Source organism: Phascolarctos cinereus, unplaced genomic scaffold (assembly GCF_003287225.1).
Source record: "Phascolarctos cinereus isolate Bilbo 61053 unplaced genomic scaffold, phaCin_HiC Scaffold_726;HRSCAF=1367, whole genome shotgun sequence".
Lineage (NCBI taxonomy): Eukaryota > Metazoa > Chordata > Mammalia > Diprotodontia > Phascolarctidae > Phascolarctos > Phascolarctos cinereus.
The window spans coordinates 40,874,954-40,896,703 of NW_027556098.1; the positions used below are offsets into that span (position 1 = coordinate 40,874,954).

A 21,750-nucleotide genomic window follows, 5' to 3' on the forward strand; every position below is an offset into this window, starting at 1 on the left:
TTTCGAAGAGGACCAATGACATCAATCACTCTAAACCTCTTAATAATTTGGGAAATTAGGTAATAAAAACAAAAACTATTAATAACAAATTCAAATAACTGAAATAGATCATCATTATCTGTAGAGAGAAGATAAATTTGAGTGATAAGGTCAAAAAACAGACTGTAAGGCATTTAGTAGTGAGAGATTTCAAAGTAATTTTCCTGTGTAGTTTGTGGATTAGCCTCATTGCTTTGTAAATCACATCTCTCAAAACTGACAAGAATCAAAGCACGTGAATGCCTACAAATGATTTTTTTTCTTACAATAACTCTGTGAAATAAATACTTTAAAATAATTGTGCTGTCTTGTCCTTAGGGTTGTACAGAGCATGATTATCCTACTCCTTTCTCCTTGGTCCCAACAATTGTACATAGGTAGTATTTGTATAAAATAATCATTCAGGTCAACCATAAAAGAATAAGAGCCAAAGTCGTAAGATAACACAAGTCCATGAATAGGGTGTATATGAAGGGGTTGTCTAGTTCATTGCCTACTTTTTAGTGGTTTTTATGCACTTAACCTATATTATTGAATATTATATTTATATATTACATTTAATATATTCATGTGTATCAGTCCTCTACCTAACTATAAGATCCATACATCCAGTGAATATATTACCTAAACTTTTTTAATACCTCTCTGCTTAGTATTATTTTCTTTTTACAAGTATAAAAATGCCATTGAACTGAGTTATTTGAACTTCAGGGAATATTTCAGGCCAAATGTTGATATATGAATATAATTTTTTTTCTACTGTGGGAGCCAACTCATTCTCCACTAGCTAATTCCCTGATTTCAAATGCCTAATTTTCAGCTCAAATTGGAAATGTGCTATCTTGTTCTGCCTAATTAGGATATCTACCTAATACCTATCCTAATATTCCTTCAGTAATAACCTTAATTCTATTGCTTCTTTAAACCATCAGAATTATTACTGTCAATGATTATTTATAGATTCACATTTGGTTTGTAACAGTACCAGTTACTTCAAGTATCTGGTGCTTTTTGTATCTCTGCTTATGGTATATTTTGTGTTCTGTTTCTTAAAAGCCTATTGTAAAACCCTAGCACTTGAGAAAGCAGCTATAACCAACTGGGACCCTGGTCTCTCTATAATTGATAGAATATATCAAGTATAAAGCAAACTGGGTTTGGAATCAGAAAACTTGGGTTTGAGTTTCAGCTCTGCTACCTAATAATATCTGTATAGTGAACTTACCATAACTCTTAGCACAGTGCCTGGCACAAGTAGATAATTAATATTTATTGATTGAGGGGCTTTATGGTGTAGTGTATAGGGTGCTGTCCTCAGAGTTAGGAAGATCTGAATTAAAACCCTGCCTGTAACAAACCGACTACATAACTGAGGAACTCACTCAGCCACTTGGTACTCCAGGCAGCTTTTAAAGATAATAAATTGCTGAACAGCTGCAAATATGCTTTGGTAGAAGTTGATTCTAATTACTTACATCATTAAAAGTATAGGATAGGACTTTAAAGAACCCTGTCAGGCAAGTTGTGAAAATATTAATACATCCATTCTATAGATGAAGAAATTAAGTGGTTTAATATAGGGTTTAGAGTTATATAAGATCTTAGAAATCTAGTCTATATTTTACATACATGAAACCCAGATAGATTACCTGTGTAATTTAAATGACTCAGATCAAAGTCAGAACCTCTAAATCCAATCCTTTTTTTTTTTTTTTTACTATACCACATTCCCTACTTATACCTAGTATCCTCTTAATTAAGCAATTTAACCATTCTGGTCATCAGTTTCCTCATTTCTAAGATGAAGAGCTTCAACTAGATAATCTCCAAGGTCTTTTGCAGCTCTAAATCCTGTGATACAAATTGTACATGATTATGTCTTTGAAGATTTTGTCCTACCAACCTGGCAGTTTTCCCATTAGAGTTCACATAATAATGATCAATAATAATAAAACTTCATATTTGCACAGTGACTTGCAACTTATGAAGCAGTCTTACATCTATTATGTCCTTTTATCCTCATAAAAACCTTGTTTGGCAGAAAGGCAGGATTTATTATCATAATCTTAAAGGTGAGGTTTAGTGAGGTTAAATGACTTTCTGCTGATCATAGAGCTAGTAAGTAAAGGAGGTGGAAGTCAAATCTGTGTCTTTTGACATAATCTCACATTATTTTAATTCTGCTCTTCAAGTCTCCTTCCCTGTTCCTTCTAGTTGTTCAGATACTCTTCTGTCTTCTATTTCAATAATGTCACTGTCTTCCCCTCTCCATATGTTATGTTGAATGGAGTTAAATTTTAGTGACCATTGCTTCTTTACATATGAATTTATTATAAACCATTGTTGGTGACTTTGCCAATTCTTTAAGTGCTAAGAAGAGTATACAAGTGTCACTGATAAAAATATTGTTGTCATCCCAAATTTCATAACCATGAAGAAGTCTTGATCAATCACTGAAATTAGATCTTTCAGTTTCAGTTGGAATATATTTGACATTCCACCCTCCAATACCCTAAAGATCCTGTTGGGCTTTAAATTTTATTTTTTTTCCTTCTTTGTTAGAGCAGGAGTACTACCCAAAATGTTTCTCATTTAATTCACGGATTTGCCTTTCAAAGTTTTTTCTAAGCTCTAGTCTTTTCAGTAAGGATGCTTGAAGTCTTCTATTTCATGAAAAGTTCACTTTACCCCCCATTGATTAGTTGTCTTTCACAATTTCTTGAAAGAAGATGATATTCATGTGCTTTTGTTGGTCATGGATTTCAGGTAGTCTAATAATTCTAAATTATCTTTCCTTAATCTATTTTCCAGCATAGTTGTTATTGAGAGAAGATATCTTACATTTTGTTCTATTTTTTCAATCTTTTCATTTAGTTTTATAATTTCTTGTTGTCCCATAGAATCGTTAACTTCTGTTTGGTCTATTTTAATTTTCTTTCTTTCTTTCTTTCTTTCTTTCTTTCTTTCTTTCTTTCTTTCTTTCTTTCTTTCTTTCTTTCTTTCTTTCTTTCTTTCTTTCTTTCTTTCTTTCTTTCTTTCTTTCTTTCTTTCTTTCTTTCTTCTTTTTATTTTGGCTGGCAATAGGGTTAAGTGACTTGCCCAGGGTCACACAGCTAGTAAGTGTTATGTGTCTGAGGCTGGATTTGAACTCAAGTCCTCCTGAATCCAGGGCCTGTGCTCTATCCACTGTACCACCTAGCTGCACCTGTTCATTTTAATTTTCAAGAAGTATGTTATTTACGTAAGGTTTTATATCACTTGTTCCAAGCTGTTAATTATCTTCCCCAGTCTCTCCACCATAACTTTCATTTCTTTTCAATTCTTTTCTTTATTGCTCTTGTTTCCTTTATAATAATACTTATTCTACCCTGTACTTCTCTTTTTCTTCCAGTTGTTCAGATATTCTGCTGTCTTTTTCTATTCCCTTAAAAAAACCTCTTGCATTATTTGTTTTAATAATTTTAAGTGGTCTTGTGTGCAAGATAGGTTTTTCTTTAAAAATTTGCATGTAGGTATTTTGGAGTTAGCTTCTTCTGCTAGGTGTGTATCTGCTGCATCCTTTACCTCACAATAGCTTTTTATTTATTTTTGTTTATTTGTTTGACTAGCCATTCTTCTAGCAGTCTGTTCTGAGCAACCTGGTCTATATGGAAGGTTTTGGGCATCTGAATCAGTGATCTCAACCTTTCTGGAAGAACTATCTATGCTGTTTACCTGGGCAGAGGACCAAGTCCAGGACCTGCTCTGGGTGGCTCCATACTGGGGACAGATGGGGCTGTCCAGGTATTAAGCTATTCATCTGGAATATAGATTTGAGGTCCCTGTGCTACAGATGTAGTTCAGAGTTCTAGGTACTGAGTCTAGACTCCTGACCTCTTTTGGAAAATCTTGGTTTGGGTCCGAGGCTGAATCTGTGATCAACTTTGAGTGTCCCTGCTCTGATGGCCTAGTTTGGAGTTGTGGGTGCTGAGTCTGCTAAATCTATATTGCTGTCTGAGCTGCTAGACTAGGCAGAGTTTTTGATCTGCTCTAGGTTGGCTTAATTCAGAACTCTTGGTACTGATCATGGAATCCTGGTCTCTCTAGGAAATCCTTTATTATTGGCTTAGGCCTGAGGCTGTGTTTATTTCCAGATGTCCCTGAGCTCAAGGCAGTAAATCCATGATCTGGCCCATCTATCTTCCATAGTTCCAAAGTTGTGCCCTGTTCTTTGCCTAAATTTGTACTCTTGGGCTGGAAAAATGATTGACTGTGGTTTCCCCTTTCATTTTGCATCCACTACTCATGTCGGCATTCTTAAATTATTTTTGGAGTGGTTTCCATGGAAGCTAGGATGTACAGTTTCTTCTTAATCTGCCATCTTATTTGCATCTGGGAGATATTAAAAGAAATTATTGGCAAAATACTTAGGAAAAATAAGAAATTAAGTTTTTGTGTCCAATTTTTTAAAAAATGTTGCTCTTATTCAAATGATGCAATGTGATAGACACTATTCAGATAAAGAGGCAGTCTTTTCCATTGACAGATTAGTCTAAATATCAATGACAACTAGATTTCAAGGGCCTGATGCTCAGGACTATTTGCCCAAAACTCTCCTTTGGCTAAAGAGTGGCTACTTGAGGAGTTAGCCCTAGCTTCTGCCAGAAGGAAGAATATTAAATTTTACCATAGTACTTGCTAAAAGGGACTCTAAAAGGACTCTGTCATTCTAATCTCTGCCTAAAAAGGAGAATTCCAAATGAAAAGAGTTGTTATCTCCTCATTCATAGAGCATCTCTCCCATGTTTGTGTGATTCTGTGTATGTATTTCCTTTCAAGTGCTATACAATAATTATTGATACACTTTATATAATTTGCATAAGGCCAATGAGGTTTTGTTTTATTAATTTATTTAATTAATTGATTCTTTTTTTTTAATACCTGGCACAAGAGTTTGGTTTACTTGTATATGTTTTGTATTTGTCAGTAGTTTCATTCAATAATAATTCCTTAACTGTCTCCATTTTTTGTTTGTGACTTTTTTAATCTTTCTCTAACCTTTGAATCCATTATATACATTTTCATAAATATCCAGAAACTAACTATGGTGTATGAACTCAAAGGGCAAAACAATATTGACCTCTAATTATCTAGTACTAACCTCTGTTTTTGATTTTTAAAATTATTATTTTGGAACAATTTCATTTTAACCATTTTATGTTTTATCATAATAACTTTTGATTCAATTCAACAAATATTTATGAACTATCTGGTCCATATCAGGGATAAAGAAATAATCTCTGTCCTCAATGAACTTGAATTCTACTGCAGAGGATACAACATAAATATAGTTGAGTAAATTCAAAGTAGTTTGAGAAGGGAGATTTAGGAAAGATTTCATATAGGAGGTTTCAACTGAAGTGAGCCTTGAAGGAAATTAAGAGTTCTATTATGTTCAGGTGAAGAGGCAGTACATTCTGAGTATGAGGGATATACTGAATGAAGACAAAGAGGAGATGAAATACCAGTTCTGGGAGTTTAGTAATAGAAATAGTAGGGGGTGTTGTTTTTATTTTCTTCTGGAAGTCACAATGTATGAAGGGAGGATGATGTGAAGAAAGTATGGAAGAATTAGGTTGGAGGCAGGTTACAATTTTTATTTTATTCTCTAGGCAACAGAAAGCCAACTCATTATGTTTGAGCAGAAGAATGACTTGATCAGACCTGTGTCATAGGAAAATTATTTTGAAAATTGTGTGTAGGATAGATTGGAGAGGGGAAAGACTTGAAATAAAGAGAACAATTTGGGGGCTATTATAACAGTCCAGGCAAGAAGAGAAGGAAGTGTAAGCTAGGGTATTAGCCATGTTAGTGAAGAAAATGAGACATGTGAGAAATATCAGGGACATAGGCTACACAAGGCTTTCAGTGTAGCATATCAAAATTGTCCTCAGTTCAATGCCCAAGGATATATATTTTGCTGTCTTTTTTTTCTTTTGCAGTTGTCAGTGAAGATCTACACTCCAGTCTATATTTTGTCAATGCATCTTTGCAAGAGGTAGTGTTTGCAAGCACCACAGGGACGTTGGTTCCCTGTCCTGCAGCAGGGATCCCACCTGTGACACTCAGATGGTACCTAGCAACGGGCGAGGAGATCTATGATGTTCCAGGGATCCGCCACGTCCACCTCAATGGCACTCTCCAAATTTTCCCCTTCCCCCCTTCAAGCTTTAGTACCTTAATCCATGATAACACTTACTATTGCACAGCTGAAAATCCTTCAGGGAAAATCAGAAGCCAGGATGTCCACATTAAGGCTGGTAAGTACAAATCATTCATATTTTCTTCTATTCTGCAATCTATTTTTAATGTATGATTAGGTAGTTTGGAGGCAAGTTAAAAACTGGTCACTGTTGAGTATCTGAGAGCCATTCAATATAGGATTTATCATTTTAGTAGATTTTATGAGTCTTTAAAAAAAATTCAGAGTATTAATTAGTTAAGATACTAGGAACTGAAACTGAAGCAGCAAATCCAAAGTGAAACAAAAACATTAAATCTAATGAATTGCTAAATGAATTAAAATTTATTTTTAACTGAATTATAAACCAAAAACTTTGTCCTTCTCTCCTTAAAACAAACCAAAAACCAACAGAAAAGAAGCTAAAAGAAAAAAAAATATCCTAAGCATCACTAGAGAGCTAGTTAAAGATACATAGATAATACATAAATAAGCATACATACATACATACTTTATGGATCTATAATTTCATATTGTAGGTTATTCCTTCCATCAATTTAGATTGTGAACTCTCTATACCTTAGTAGCTGTGGTTAGAGAAAAATTATCACCCACTAGCTGAACTAGTATTGAGACTCTTCATTTATCTACTAACCTTTGGGCAAAAGACATGCTGTCTATCACTGACTATATTTAAATTCTTTCCAGCTTGGTAGGATCTGTAGTTTGCACTGTTCTGGGAGAGCCTTTAAGAATCTAAAATTATCTTCACAGCAGGATAAGCCAACAGAGTGGAACTTTCTAGGTGATTATAGAGTGGTATAAAATGCACAAATGTATATGAATACACACACACACACACACACACATGCATATCTTATAAATATAAATGGGAAAACAAGCATAGTGAAAAATGAATACTCAAATGGATGTGTGAGCTCATTTTTAAGGGTATTTCTTTTCAGTGATGAAGATTGCTACCCATTCATGACTGCCCATATTCTATGCCTCTCATCTATGCCTTCCCATAAATTTGCCATACAGAGTCTAGCCAAAACATTGTGTATAGATGGGGTGAGAAGATGGGAAGCGATCTTCTTTACTTTCTCTTAACTTTGGGAGAATACCAATAGAGCACATGATCTGTCAATCTTTTTTTTTTTTCACTTTATGCCTGTGATTTTCCTGGTTATATATAGAGAATTCCTGGCTCCAAAATTCCCTCCACTAATGCAGATCAACAACTCATGTTACTTAGAGTCGTGTAGAGTTTGCATAGGACACTGAGAAATTAAATGTCTTTTCCATGGTTACATAACTAGTACATGTCAGAGGTAAGACTTTCCTGCAGCATCCTTTTTCTAAGGCAAGTCCTTTATCCATTACACCATGTTATTTATGAACCATCAAATAAATAAGTAAACTCTCATTTGGACAGTTAACTGTCTTATAACACAACAAAGATGGTATTAATGGTTTTTTGTTTCCTTTAAAAGGCTATTACAAGATAGTGATAGAATTAATTTCTGTTGCAATTTTGGTAGCAGTGGTTGAATAAATTGCAACATGTGCATAAAATATAGAATGCTCCCAATTTCCTATTTGTGATTCTTTCATTTCAAGGAGAGAAAAGTAAGAGTATGACTGATTCTGCTAGCTGGTCATTTCTACTACCTCATTTTGATCTCTGTAACCTTAGAAATGATTTTTCAGACTTTTCAACGATTATCTTCAAGAGAACTAGAAAAGGACTGTGACTAAAAGAAGCAATATAAAAATGGCACTATACCTAAGGATTAAACTCTTAAATGATTTGTTTTAAATTTGTTATTCAAATTAGAGTACAAGTACACTACAGTATATTTTAAAACAACCTGCATCTTCTAAGGAAAGCAAAATGATATTTGAGTAAGATTAAAATATTATTAGAACATGTGCTCCTGTAGCAACTTCCTCTCTAACTTGGATAATTCATTTTAATCTTTGAGTTTCTGGCTTGGATTTCTAGTTGGAAAAAGAAATTAAGAAATTAAGGTATTTAAAATTTTTTTTAACACATATAGGGCATCAACAGTATTTAATAGATTGGAGAGCTCAACACAGGGAATTGGGAGACAGTGTTAGGTGTTAGGGGCAGGCCTGGAACCAGAATTTGTTAGTTCAGGTTTAATATTAGAACAAAATGAGAGAATCACATGTTGTTGAATAGTTAACAAAGAGGTTTATTTTGTTTTAACAGAATAAAGACATGCTATACAATACAAATGGCATTTAGGTTCTCTAGATGAAGCCACAATTATCTCCATATTGAAGTGCATCTTATCAGCAGGATACATGGTATAGTGACTTGTGAGGTCTTTAGTCAACCACCAAGTCAGATGGATTCCACAGACACATAGGTGGGACTTTTTATGCCCTAAATTAAATATGAAGCTATGTCCAGTGAAACAATGGCCAATCAGTTCCCAAGGACACTTTGTTGCTTTTTAGGGAAAGCTAATCCCTTTTGCAGGGAAAGAAGGGAACCCTGGTCCTGTTACATATCACTGCCATAATGGTAAGATCCTAAACATATTCTAGAGGACCTGCCACCATTTAAATACTTTTGGTGCTTTTATTGGACAATCCTTCTGGGATAGGCAGTACCAAAGGGAAAAGAAGAAAAAAAATTACATTTCTCCCTCCCTGCAAGAGTCACCACTAAAAATAAACAGAAATAAGGGAAACAAAACCAGAAATCCTAGATTTTTCCTCTTCCTTTTGGAAGGAGCACATCGCAGATCTTATTAATCTGATAATTGTGATAAATGATTTGTAGTTCAGTGGGTCTCTTAATTTAAGGTGGTGACAATAAACCACTGAGCATAAATAGTACCAGGGAAATCAAGGCCATAGCAGAGAATATGATACGTCTAGAAAATTAACACATCATCTTTCATTAAAGTTATTTATAGTAAATATATATCTGTAGCAAAATGTCTAAGAACTCATAAGCCTCTTACATGCAATCTGTCTTGGAATTAAAGTTAATACTGTTACTTATTCAGTATCCCTTGGCTCACCCTGTGCTTTTTAACATGCTGTTTTCTGCAATCTTGTCAGAAACCTTCAATGAATACAAAAATGGCATCAAGGTCAACTACTGCACCAATGGTAAATTATTTAACTTGAAAAGGCTACAAGCCAAGATTAAAGTGGAAGGAGAGTTGGTGTGTCACTTTTTGTTCACATATGACTGTGTGCAGTCAGTGCAGCCTCTGAGGCTGAGATACAGCAAAGTAGGGATTGATTCTCTGCTGCTTATGCTAATTTTGGACAATCAACACCATGAAAACACATGTTCTCTTCTAGCCAGCATTACACTATCCATACATGGAACCATCCATTACAGCAAATGGAGAAATTTAGAGTTCTGTGGATAAGTTCACTTACTTTGGCAGTATACTTTTCAGGGATGTACACATAGATAATAAGGTGGTTGTATGCATTGCCAGAGCTATCTCAGTGTTTGGGAGGTTCTGAAGGAAAGCGTGGGACAGAAGTATTAGGCTGCCTACCAAACTGAAGATCTACAGAATCATTGTGCTGACCTCATTGTTGTATGTCCTGGACAGTATACCACTACCATGCCAGAAAATTGAATCACTTCCATTTGAATTGTCTAAAGAAGATTCTGATGATCACCTGGCAAGATAAGGTACTGGACACTGAGATCCTTTCTTAAGCTGAACTGACAAGCATTCAAACTCTATTGAAAGAGTACATCAGTGGCCATGGTGTTTGAATGCCAAAAATGTATTTGCTTAAAAGATTATTTTACAGAGAACTCGCATGAGACAAGTGCTCACATGGAGATCAGAAGAAATGATGCAAGGATACTTTGAAAGTCTTTCTGAAGAATTTTAGAATTGATTGTAAGGCATTGGAGACACCGGCACAGGACTGTCCATCATGGCATGCCCTCATCAAAAAAGACACTATACTCTATGAGAAAAGCAGAATTGTAGTAGCTCAAAAGAAATGTGAGATGCTTAAAGACATCTCTACTCCAAATGTTCACATGGTCTATTTGTGCCCAACCTGTGGTAGAGCTTTCGGAGCTCATATTGGTCTGATCAGCCACAGTTGTACACACTGTACCTTGACCCTAACATTGTACTGTCATTTTGGTCCTCTTAGAAAGAAGGACAATGACCATTCCCTGGCTCACCCACCAATCCTCCCCCAGGGTCCTGAAAGTCACATCAGAGGACTTACATAACATCTTTGACCTTTAGAAATTGTGTAGAGGGATTTCCCTTTTCTTCCCTAGGAGTGAAATAAGATTCCTCCTTTATCTCCCATTCAAGGACTCAGAATTACTACCAAGTCAGGTAGGAAATCCCATTTCTTCCAAATAAATACACTTCTACCATAGTTTTATTGGCTAAAGCTTTACTTCCTGTATGGTACTATAAATCAAGGTACCTCCCCAAAGTTCCCTAGCTCTTCCTTGGGAAGAGTTACCTGAACTCATCTCAGAGGAAGGGGAGCCTGACAATTGAGGGGAATGAGCAATTTCTCCAAGGTGTACAGAATTTCTCTGAAGGAATAGGGACCTTAAGGCCTTGGCAACTTCACTGGGGAAGGAATAAGGAAAGACTAGAGAAGGTCACCTGGAACTACATCCAAAAAACAGTTCGTGCGTGTCAAGTAAGTCTTTTTGGAGATTGAATCCTATATACTGCTAGAGATCTCTTTCTTTCTTCTTAATGTGACATTGATTTATCATAGATGCAGCTTCTAGGAGGTTAAGCACCTGATCTGGGAAGTAACGCAATGATGCAGCTGTTGATTATATAGTAGGGGAAAACCTCTTGCCCTGACATGAAAGAGTAACAATTTACCAGTTGGGAATAGGTTGTGATGCCACTTGAGTAAGATGGGAGCTCTGACTGGCAAAAAGAGGCCAGATGGGCAGAAGTAGCTACCTTGTCCCTAGTTAAAGGAATCCTATGTTTCCATGCCAAGCAAAATATCACCTATAAATAATATCACCAAAAATATCATTCTAGTATTCATATTTACAATGGATCCCACTCCACAATCTCTACTATTCTTGCATTGGTTTCAACCTGATTGTTTAGCATACATCTCTGAAGGATGCTGACATGTCCTATAAAGAAGTATATATAATAGAAAGCATTGACATATTCCTCCATTGTTCCTGAACCCAAGGATGGAGACTTTGATTGTCTAGTACTGTGCTCTCCAGCCCTTGGCCTGGGAATTAGTATAGATGTATAGATTCTTTGCTCATCCCTCAAAGTTCTTTCACTTGTCAGTCATGTAGCCTGGAGATTAACCCACTGGAAGGACTCATCAGGACCACCATTACCTACAGTATTGTCCGTTATCTGATTAGTGACTGCTAAAGTCCACTGAGTGTTCCTATCTCTAGAGGTTGGAGTACACTAAGTGTACTGGCATTCTTGGCATAAGGTGATAAGTCCTTATTAGTTGGGACATATAGGGTCAGTTGAGAAGTCAGGGTGCCAGATTCTAGACTGGAAGGCTCAATTTCTGGCATGGTTGTCACCAGTTTATAAATGGCATTAAAATTACTGTGATTTTGAATGAACCATTTTCATTTAACAAAAGGAGCCTGCTGTGTGCTATCCACCTTGCTAAAGGGACCATCTTGCATCACTCAATCCATAAAAGGCAACTCTGGATAAAGGGTAATTGGACATTTGTTCAGTAGCAACTAAGGCCCAGTAACAAGTAAGGAAAGGGATTCAGTAACTGTCTAATCCAGTTCATACACAAAAAGAATCCCACTATAAAATATCTAACAAATTATCTCCATCTAGGAAAGGGGACATTTGCATTTTGATGTAGTCATTCCACTTTCAGATAGCTCTAATTATTAGGAAGATTTAAAAATAATAATTAGCATACATATAGCATTTTAATATTTGTAAAGCTCTGTAAATGTTATCTCATGGGATCCTCACAACAACTTTTATCTCTTTAGACCTCCCATGGATCTCCTCTCCCTACTGCCTACAAACATATGTATGTGTTTTCCATCCTTAAAAACCATCACTTGATCCCTCCATCAACTCCAATTATTGTCCTATCTCTTCTAACCTTTGTGGCTTAACTTGAAAAGACATCTATAATGGATGCCTTTATTTTCTCTTCCATTTTCTTCTCAATTCCTTACAAACCAGCTTCAACCTCATAATTCCACCAAAATCATTCTTTCCAAAATTACTAGTGATCTCTTCATTGATAAATCCAATGGTCTTTCTCCTCAGCCTCTCTGCAGCCTTTGAACTGTTAATCACCTTCTTCTCCTTGATACTCTCTTCTTTCTAGGTTTTCAGGGTACTATTTTCTCCTGCTTTTCCACGTACTTTCTGATCACTTCTCAGTCTCCTTTGATGGTTCCTCATCCACTTTATACATTCTAACTGTAAGTGTCACTCAGGAATCTGCTGGGGGTGCTCTTCTCTTCTCTCTCTACTGTACTTCATTTGATGATTTCATCAGCTGGCATGAATTTAATTACCATCTCCATGCTGATGATTCCCAAATCTACCTATCCTACCCACACATGTAGACTGATTTCCAATCTCTCATCTCTAAATGCCTTTCAGATGTTTCAAATTGTATGTCAAGTAGACATCTTAAGCTCAACATGTCCAAAACGGAACTTGTTACCTTTTCCCTTAAACTGTCTTCCCCTCTTAACTCCCTATTACTGTATAGGGCAACACCATTCTCCTAGTTCCCCAGTCTTATGACCTAGAAAGCACCTTCAACTCCTCATTATCCCTGGAGCCAGTCTATTGCCAAGGCTTGTTGATTAAATCTTTGCAATATCTCCCATTACAATACATTCTCTCCTCTGACATTGCCACCACTCAGACGTAGGCCCTCATTACCTCTTGTCTGGACTAATTATTTCAATAGCCTACTTACTGGTGGATCTTCCTGCCTCAATTCTCTCCTCACTCCAATCCATTTTCCATTCAGCTATCAAAGCAATTTTGCTAAAGTGCAGATTTGACCATATCACTCAACCTGCTCAATAAACATCGGTGGCTCCCTAATACCTCCTATTGATGATCAAATACAGAATCCTGTTTGGTATTTAAAGCTCTTTATAATCTAAGCCCTTTTTACCTTCCCAATGTTCTTACATTGTAATCCCCACTGTATATACTTTAATCCAGTGACACTGGCCTCCTTACTATTCTATGAACTAGACATTCCATCTCTCCACTGGAAATGGTCTCTGGCTCTCTCACATGCCTGCAATTCTGTCTCTTCTCATCTCTGCTGTTGGCTTCTTTGGTTTCTTATAAATTCCAACTAAAATTCCATCTTGTATAGGAGGCCTTTCCCAATCTGTCTTAATTCTATTTTTTTTTTTGGGGGGGTGAGGGGAAGAGAAGACTCAACTTTTAGTGTGAAAGTTACAGTGCTGGGAACTGCCAAGATGCAAAGATCAACACAAACATTTGCCCCTGAGAGGACTTAAAGCCTAATATGGGTTTATATAACACAGACACACAGAGACACAGACACATACACACACACATATACACGCACAGAAGTAAAATAAAGGAATTAAGAGAGTGCCTTCCCTCTTTTAATTATTTTCTACTTATCCTTTATATAAATTGTATGTCTTTGCTTATTGTATCCCTTATATTATGAGCTCACTGAGGACTTCTTTTTGTATCTATAGCACTTAGCACAGTACTTAGTCCATAGTAGATGCTTAATAAACATTTACTGACTGAAAACTATGTGAAATAGTTGTAATTATTATCCTTATTTTATATAGGAGGAAACTGAGGTTAAGAAAGGTTACGTGACATAGCCAAGGTCACACAAATAAGCATCTTAGGCACAATCTGAACTTAGATTTTTCTGAATCCATGTCCAGTGCTCTTACACATTGTATAACCTAGCTGCTCTTTTTTTTCTAACAAAAAGACTAAATTTACCTCTTTGCAAATTCTGTTTATTATTTCTTTATTATTCCTCTGGAGCCAAACAAATCAAATCTTCTCCTTCTATATAACAGCCTTTCAGATATTATAAGGCAACTCCCTGAGACTTTTTTTTTAACCTCAAATAAACTTGCCAACTTACTTCAACTAATCTTTATATATCATGGGATTAATCCCCGTTAGCCTACTGGTTGCTGTCTTCTAGATATTCTCCAGTTTATTAATGTCCTTTGAAAGTCTTGGTACCCAGAACTGATCACACTATACCTGATGAGGTTTGAGGGCAGAATGCAGTGAAATGATCACCTGCTATTTCCTGGAAGCTATGGTCCTTTTAATACAGGTAAAGACTGCATTAGCTTTTTTGACCTGTTAACTCATCTAAGCTATCAATCTATTTAAAATTCATATTTTTTTCAGAAAAAAAAACTATCTGGACCTCCTTAATTTACACTTTTATAAATTATTTTTTACCCAGATGAAAGACTTTGTATTTATTCTATTGGATTTGATCTTATTAAGTTTAGACCAATGCTCTAATCTGTCAATAACCTTTGGAATCTTGACTTTCATCTAGTATACTATATATGCCTTTATTTGGACCTTTGATAAAAAATGTTAAGTAGCACAGAGCCGAACAGAAATGTGGAGTATATTACTAGTCATCAGCTTCCATGTTGATATTTGACCATTAACAACTGTTCTTTGAGTTTGACCATTCAAGCAATAATGAATCTATCTGATTTACATTATTATTTAATCATTGTATCTATAGTTTCACCACAATACCAGTAAGAGATACTTTATCAAACAATTTGCTCCAAATAGATCAATTTTAATCCACAACACTTTTTTTTTACCTACTACTTTAGTAATCATGTCAAAAAGGTAAAAGAGATTATCCTGGAATGACATGTTCTTGGTTAATCTGTACTGATTCTTTCTGATCTTTGTTGTTCAGTTATTTTCAGTAGTGTCCAACTCTCCTAGACCCTATTTGGGGTGTTCTTGGCAGTGATGCTGGAGTAGTTTGCCATTTCCTTCTCTAGCTCATTTTACAGATGAGGAAACTGAGACAAACAAGATTAAGTGATCTACCAAGGTTCACATAGCTAGTAAATGTTTGAGGTAAGATTTGAACTCTGGAAGATCAGTCTTCTGACTCCAGGACTGGAATTCTATCCACTGTGCCACCTAGCTGCCTCATCTTTCTGATCACCACTTGCATTTATAGATGTTTGCAAATCATCTTTTAATCAATTGTTCTAGAATTTTTCCAGACATTGGTTTTAGTGGACTGAAAGTTGAATATGAGTCAGCAGTGTAAAATAGCAATAAAAAAATAATTTGGTTATTTCCTCTTTTTTGAAAATTGAGTAAACATTTACTCTTCTTCAACCTCTTCTGTTTTCTATGTCCTTTTATATATCACTGGTAGTGTCTCAGCAATCACATCAACCAGATTTTTTTGTAATTTTTAAAAATTTTACACTTAAATACAAAATGAGAAAAGAAAAAAAGAGTCATATACACAGCAGACCACAAGAGAGGATTAAATATAAAACAAAATTTTCATTTCAAGAATACTTATTTAATAAATACTACATACTGTTTTCAAAGCTGCCCAGCTTTTCTTTGCTTCCTTGTTGGTTTCCTTTTGTTCTCTGCTGTGCACTTTTTACTTACTTCTCATCCCCCTCCCCAAAGAAGGCTACAATTAAGCATGGATACACACACACACACACACACACACACACATACATATATGTAATATACCTCGATATCTATAAACATAGACATATATAACATATACACTCATATACATATACGTAAGACCAGATTATGCTTATTTCCTCCTACCATCTGTTTCTCTGAAGGTGGATAACATCTTCCTTCATAAGTCCAAGTCTTTCCATGTTTTTTTTTCTAAATCAACCAGCTCATCATTTCTTACCCCACAACAATTTTCCTTTCTTGATTCAAACACAGTCTTCTTTCATAGGATCTTTGAGGTTAAATTAGGTATTTATAATATCCAGAATGACTTAGCTCAAAGTTGTTCATAAAACAATACTGCTGTCACTATATACAGTATTGTCTTGGTTCTGTTCATTTCACTCTTCATTATTTCATGGAGGTCTCTCCATCTTTTTCTAAAATCATTGAGCTCATCATTTCTTATGGCAGAGTAATATTCCTTCATATACATATACCACAATTTGTTTAGCCATTCCCCAATTGTCAGGCTTCCCTGCAATTTCCAGTTCTTTGCTACCACAAAGAGAGCTGCTATAAATATTTTAGAACATGTAGGTTCTCTTCCATTTCCTTAATCCTCTTTGGGCATAATTCCAAACGTATCTCCAAAATGGTTGGATCAGCTCACAGATCCACCAGCAATGAATTAAGGTCTCAATTTTCCCACATCCACTCTAACAGTTGTCATTTTCCCTTTTATCATTTTAGCCAATCTGATAGATGTAATATGATAATTTAAGGTTGTTTTAATTTGCATTTCTCTAATCAATGATGATTTAGAGCATTTTTTCCTATGGCTATAAATAGTTTTGATTTCTTCATCAGAAAACTGCCTGTTCATATCCTTTGATCATTTATCAATTGGGGAATAACTCATATTCTTTTAGATTCTACAAAGTTCTTATATATTTGATATAAGACCTTTATCTGAGGAACTGTCTATAACATTTTTTTCACAGTTTTCTGCTTTCCTCTGATCTTGGCTACTTTTGTTGTATTTGTACAAAACCCTTTTTAATTTAATGTAATCAAAGTTATCCATTTTACATCTCAGAACTTTCTCTATTTCTTGTTGTTTAATGAACTGTTAACTTATCCATAAGTCTGATAGGTAATAAATTCCATGTTCTTCAAATTTTCGTGGATTATATCCATTTATATCTAGGTCATTTATCCATTCTGACATTATCTTAGTAAATGGAATAAAATATTCATCTATGCACCAGTTCTTTTAGTAGCTAAAAAATGTTGTACATCTGGGACTTGATTTCATCAAAGGTATTGAGGTACTCTCTTACTATTTCCTTATTTATCTTGGGTATCAATTTCCTGTTAGTCATTTTTGTTCTGTGATGTCTAATATAAGTCCTTCTTTGCAATCCAAACAAATCATATAAGAGTTGAGAAGGTCTGCCACCACAAGCAAAGGTTCTTTAGCTTATTTTTATCCTCCATTTTCTCCAAATGTATCAGAAATAAACAATCTTTTTGTTGCCCTTATTAGTTTTAGTCCCTGCCTTCAGCTTATTCCTGACACAATTATAAAAATAATGTGGCATGGCATACATTGCTAAAATAACAATGTGCCATACCCTTATATTCATTCTCTATTGTCTGATCTTGCTTCCATATTCTGTATACACATATTTGTGTGTATGTGTATGTGTGTGTGTGTATATATATATATATATGTGTGTGTGTGTGTACATATATGTGTGTACATATATGTGTGTGCATGTATATGTATGTGTACATATACATATATATGTATATAAATGCGTATATATGTATATATGTGTATGTACATGTATGTATGTGTATATATATGTGTGTGTATGTATATATACACACATACATATATCTTGATGTGTTCCTTGTACTCTTCAGAGCCATTGGAGTTGCTTCCCATTGTGCATTCAGAATTTTATCCTTGAGCATCAGCTATCATATCTGTGCTAACTTCCCCTGAGATATTTTACTCCATAGGGTCTTTGCTTTCTTTCCTCTGAACCCTTTGAGGTATGCTTTCTCCAAACACGTGGTACATGTGAGGCTACATGCAGATATCCTATTTTCTTCTATCACAAATGAGGAGATAGTGGTCATGTCTCGAACTTCTTATCACTTCCACCCCAGTGGAACAAGTTTATTCCTGTGGGAAGGAGTCAGAATCAGAATCACATCACCCTTGTTTTTTCCTTCAATTTATGAAGGATAAATTACTATTAAGGTAAGTAAAACAATTATTAACTGTGCTGCTTTTGGCTGGAAAGAGAAGGAATGCTCCAGCAAATCTTTGGATAATTGAAGTCCCTTATTGCTACTATAGCATGTGCCATGCTTTTTGTATTGTCCCCAAGCTCATCCTGTCTTTGCTTTTTCTGTTCAGTTTGTCATTCTTCATTCTCCATTAAGGTCAATTCTATTTCATCTTTTGTTAATTATCACACAAATATTATCTACTGTACTTTTCCCCAGTTCCTGATCTGAGTATACTTTCTTCATATGTATGTATGTATGTATGTATGTATGTATGTATGTATGTATGTGTGTATATATATATATATATAATGTTCCTCACCCTTTTTTAAAAAAAACTATCTTGTTTCTTTTAAATAAACTATACTCATCTAGAACCACAGTCCTGCCATGAGTTTTATCCTACCAATTCTCTGTGATACATTTAAGGTAAAATTTCCTCTTGTTTGTTGCCTAAATTTTGGCCATTTTGTCTAAACACTTGAGGCTTACTTGAATTTTTTTTCTCTCATCATAGCCTACTCTCTTAACATTAAGATAGTGTCCTCTGTTGTACTTAAAGCTTTTTTGCTCTGTCAACCTGATGTATTATAGAATTTAGGCCTAGAGATAGTCCTTCAAATTTTCCTCAATTTCTTCAAGTTTCTCCTCTACAACTTCAATGTCTAACCTACTTCATAAATCAAAATTCCTCAAGATCGCTATTTAGTTTCATTCTTATTTGGTGTAAGTCCTTCTCTCTCCTCATATTCCCTTTCCTACTTGTTTTTCTTAAAGAAACCAGAAGAAAAACTAGTACCTCTGAATGGTTGGTGTTCTCTGAATGCTCTCCATCAAATGAGATAATGTTTGTAAAGTGCTTAGCACAATGTCTGAAATATAGGATGCATTTAAAAATGCTTGTTCCCTCTCCTCCTCTCTACCTTCTAAGTGATCTTCCTAAAATATGTTACCCAAAATTTAATACAGTACTATACAAGTGGTTTGACAAGATGGAAGCTCACATAAATAAGGAAGGGAAGAATCTTCTTTAATAACTAATGCAATGTAAACCAGAAAGGTTATACAATAAAGTCTAGAGTCATAACTCCATTGGTAAGGATCAATTTTAAAACTATTAATCTTAATTTCTATGCAAAATTTGTTTTCAAATAGAGATAATCCTAAGAAAACATATGAAAATAATTTAAGGTGGTCTTTTGTATCTTCCCATATTCCTTTATGTGTCTCTTCCTTATAGTCCCCCCAACAGTTAAATATAACACGTCTGTTAGATTTGCAGACTACACACATTTGTGAGAGGACATCACGATGGGGACAGATACTAACTGGCAGCTTTGTCACCAACTATCCAGTTAGAATTCACAGATCCAGGGCAGACTGAGAAGAAGACCTCTGCATGGAGATGGCTTTCCTGGATAGGAAGGCCATAGGTAATATATTGAGAAAGGAACAAGTTCAGAAGCAAGTAGCAGCAGTTTGGCTCAATTCGTAGGAAGAGGATAGTATCTCAGTCCCACCATTCAGCCTCACCTGCAGAGGACTACACAGGGCAAGAATTCTAGGCCAAATTGCAGCCTACAATTCCATCACAGAATCAACAATGCTTTTGAGCTTGCTGATAGAGGCGGAGTCCAGCAATATTTACTATTGCTCAGTCAAAAACTTAGGTGAGGAAGTTGCAGAGTTCTGACCAGGTTGGAGTTGGGAGTAAGGGTAGGGGCAGGCAATAATAAGACTTTGCTTTTGATCATACCACTTTAGGAGTACTAAAAATTCCTCAACCTGTTCCTGAGATCCTGGAATAACCCAAACCTCAGTACCCAGGGAAAGAAACAATAGCCCAGCCCAGAACTTCCCTCCAGAAGTGCAACAGAGCCCAGCCCAGATATTAAGTCCAAACTCAAGAAGTAGGCAGGACAAATGATCGAACAAGCAAAAAGTATCCCACCATAAAGAACTACTAGAGTGGCAGGGAAGCCAAGACCTAACACTAAAAGAGAATGACTCCAAAACATTTACGTGCAAAGCTTCAGAGAAAACACAGCCTGGGCACAAACTCAACTACAAAAATGCCTGAAAGAGATGAAGCAAGAGATTTTTAAAAACATATTTTAATTTTTTTTTAATAAATTGAATATGGTCAATTGAGGAAAAATTGGAAAAGAAATGATAGTAATGGAGAAGGCAACAAACTCCCTGAAAATTAGAATGGACCAAATAGAAGCCAGTGACTCAAGGAGGGAACAAGAAAGATTTAAAACAAAGTCAAGAGACTGAGAAAATAGAAGAAAATGTAAAATATCTCACAGGGGAAAAAAACTATCTGGAAAACAGATGAGAAGAAAATATTTAAGAATCATTAGACTAATTTCATGCCATGGCCAAAAAGAAAAAGAGCCTAGATATACTGTTTTAAGAAATCTTAAAACAACTGCCCAGATCTCTTAGATCCAGGGAGCAACATAGAAATAGAAAAGGACACACCAGTGACCTCCTGAAAGAAACCCTAAAATAAAAACACCTAGGAAAATCATAGCCAAAATACAAAGTTTCCAGGTCAAGTAAAAACACATTCAAGTGCTGAAAAGCCATAGTTAGGATTCTATGCTGTTTAGCAGCAACCACAGTAAAGGGGCAGAGGAATTAAATACTTTTTGCCTTTGTGGAATACAGTAATCCAGAAAAACAAATTATATGAGCTTACATGCCAAAAATAATTTATCCAGCAAAACTGAGTATAATCCTAAGAGGTGGGGTGCAGAGAATGGATTTTTTATGAAATAGAAGACTTAAAAGAATTGAAAGAAGACTTCCAAGAATTTCTGATGAGAACTGCCATAAATGTGTGGAAACTTTGAAATTAAAATTTGGGAAGAGAAACATAAAAAGGTAAATATGAATTGACAATGCTAAAGCACTAACCAAGGATAAACTGCTTACATTCTGGTATGGGGAGATGACATAGGTATTTCCTCTGAACCATATCATCAGGGATCACAGAAACAGTCCAAGTAGACATGACCTGAGAGTGGTTTTATTATGTCTTGATTGTTATGCCTTGATGATATTAAGAGAAGAATGCAAAGAGAAAAGAGGAAAAATACACTGGGGAAGGGGAGAAGGGAAAGGAAGGTTAAGGAAAATTGTCTCATAAAATCATGATGTTCAAGTACGTATTAGAGAAGGAAATGACAGTATCTTTGCCAAGAGAACCCCAAATAGGGTCACAAAGAGGCATATGAGACTGAAATGACTCAACAACAATAACAACAAGTAAACATCTATACTAACAAGGGGAATATACACACACAGAGCAGAAATGCATTTCACTGAACAGGTATGGACTATTATTGGAATTTAAGAAATAATGAGAGGGATGATTTTAGAGAAACCTGGGAAGACTACTATGAACTGATGAAGAGTGAAGTGATCAAAATGAAGCAAATAATTTATACAGTGACA

General features: G+C 35.4%; 1 protein-coding gene across 1 annotated transcript in view; it reads left to right on the forward strand.

Annotated features, from left to right (window-relative positions):
• DSCAM (DS cell adhesion molecule) overlaps positions 1-21,750 on the forward strand; it is a 933,525-nt gene that overhangs the window by 120,792 nt on the left and 790,983 nt on the right. Inside the window, exon 2 of the mRNA XM_078146483.1 lies at positions 6,021-6,338. Within this exon, the coding sequence (XP_078002609.1) occupies positions 6,021-6,338 (318 nt within the window). The remainder of the gene's footprint in view (positions 1-6,020; positions 6,339-21,750) is intronic.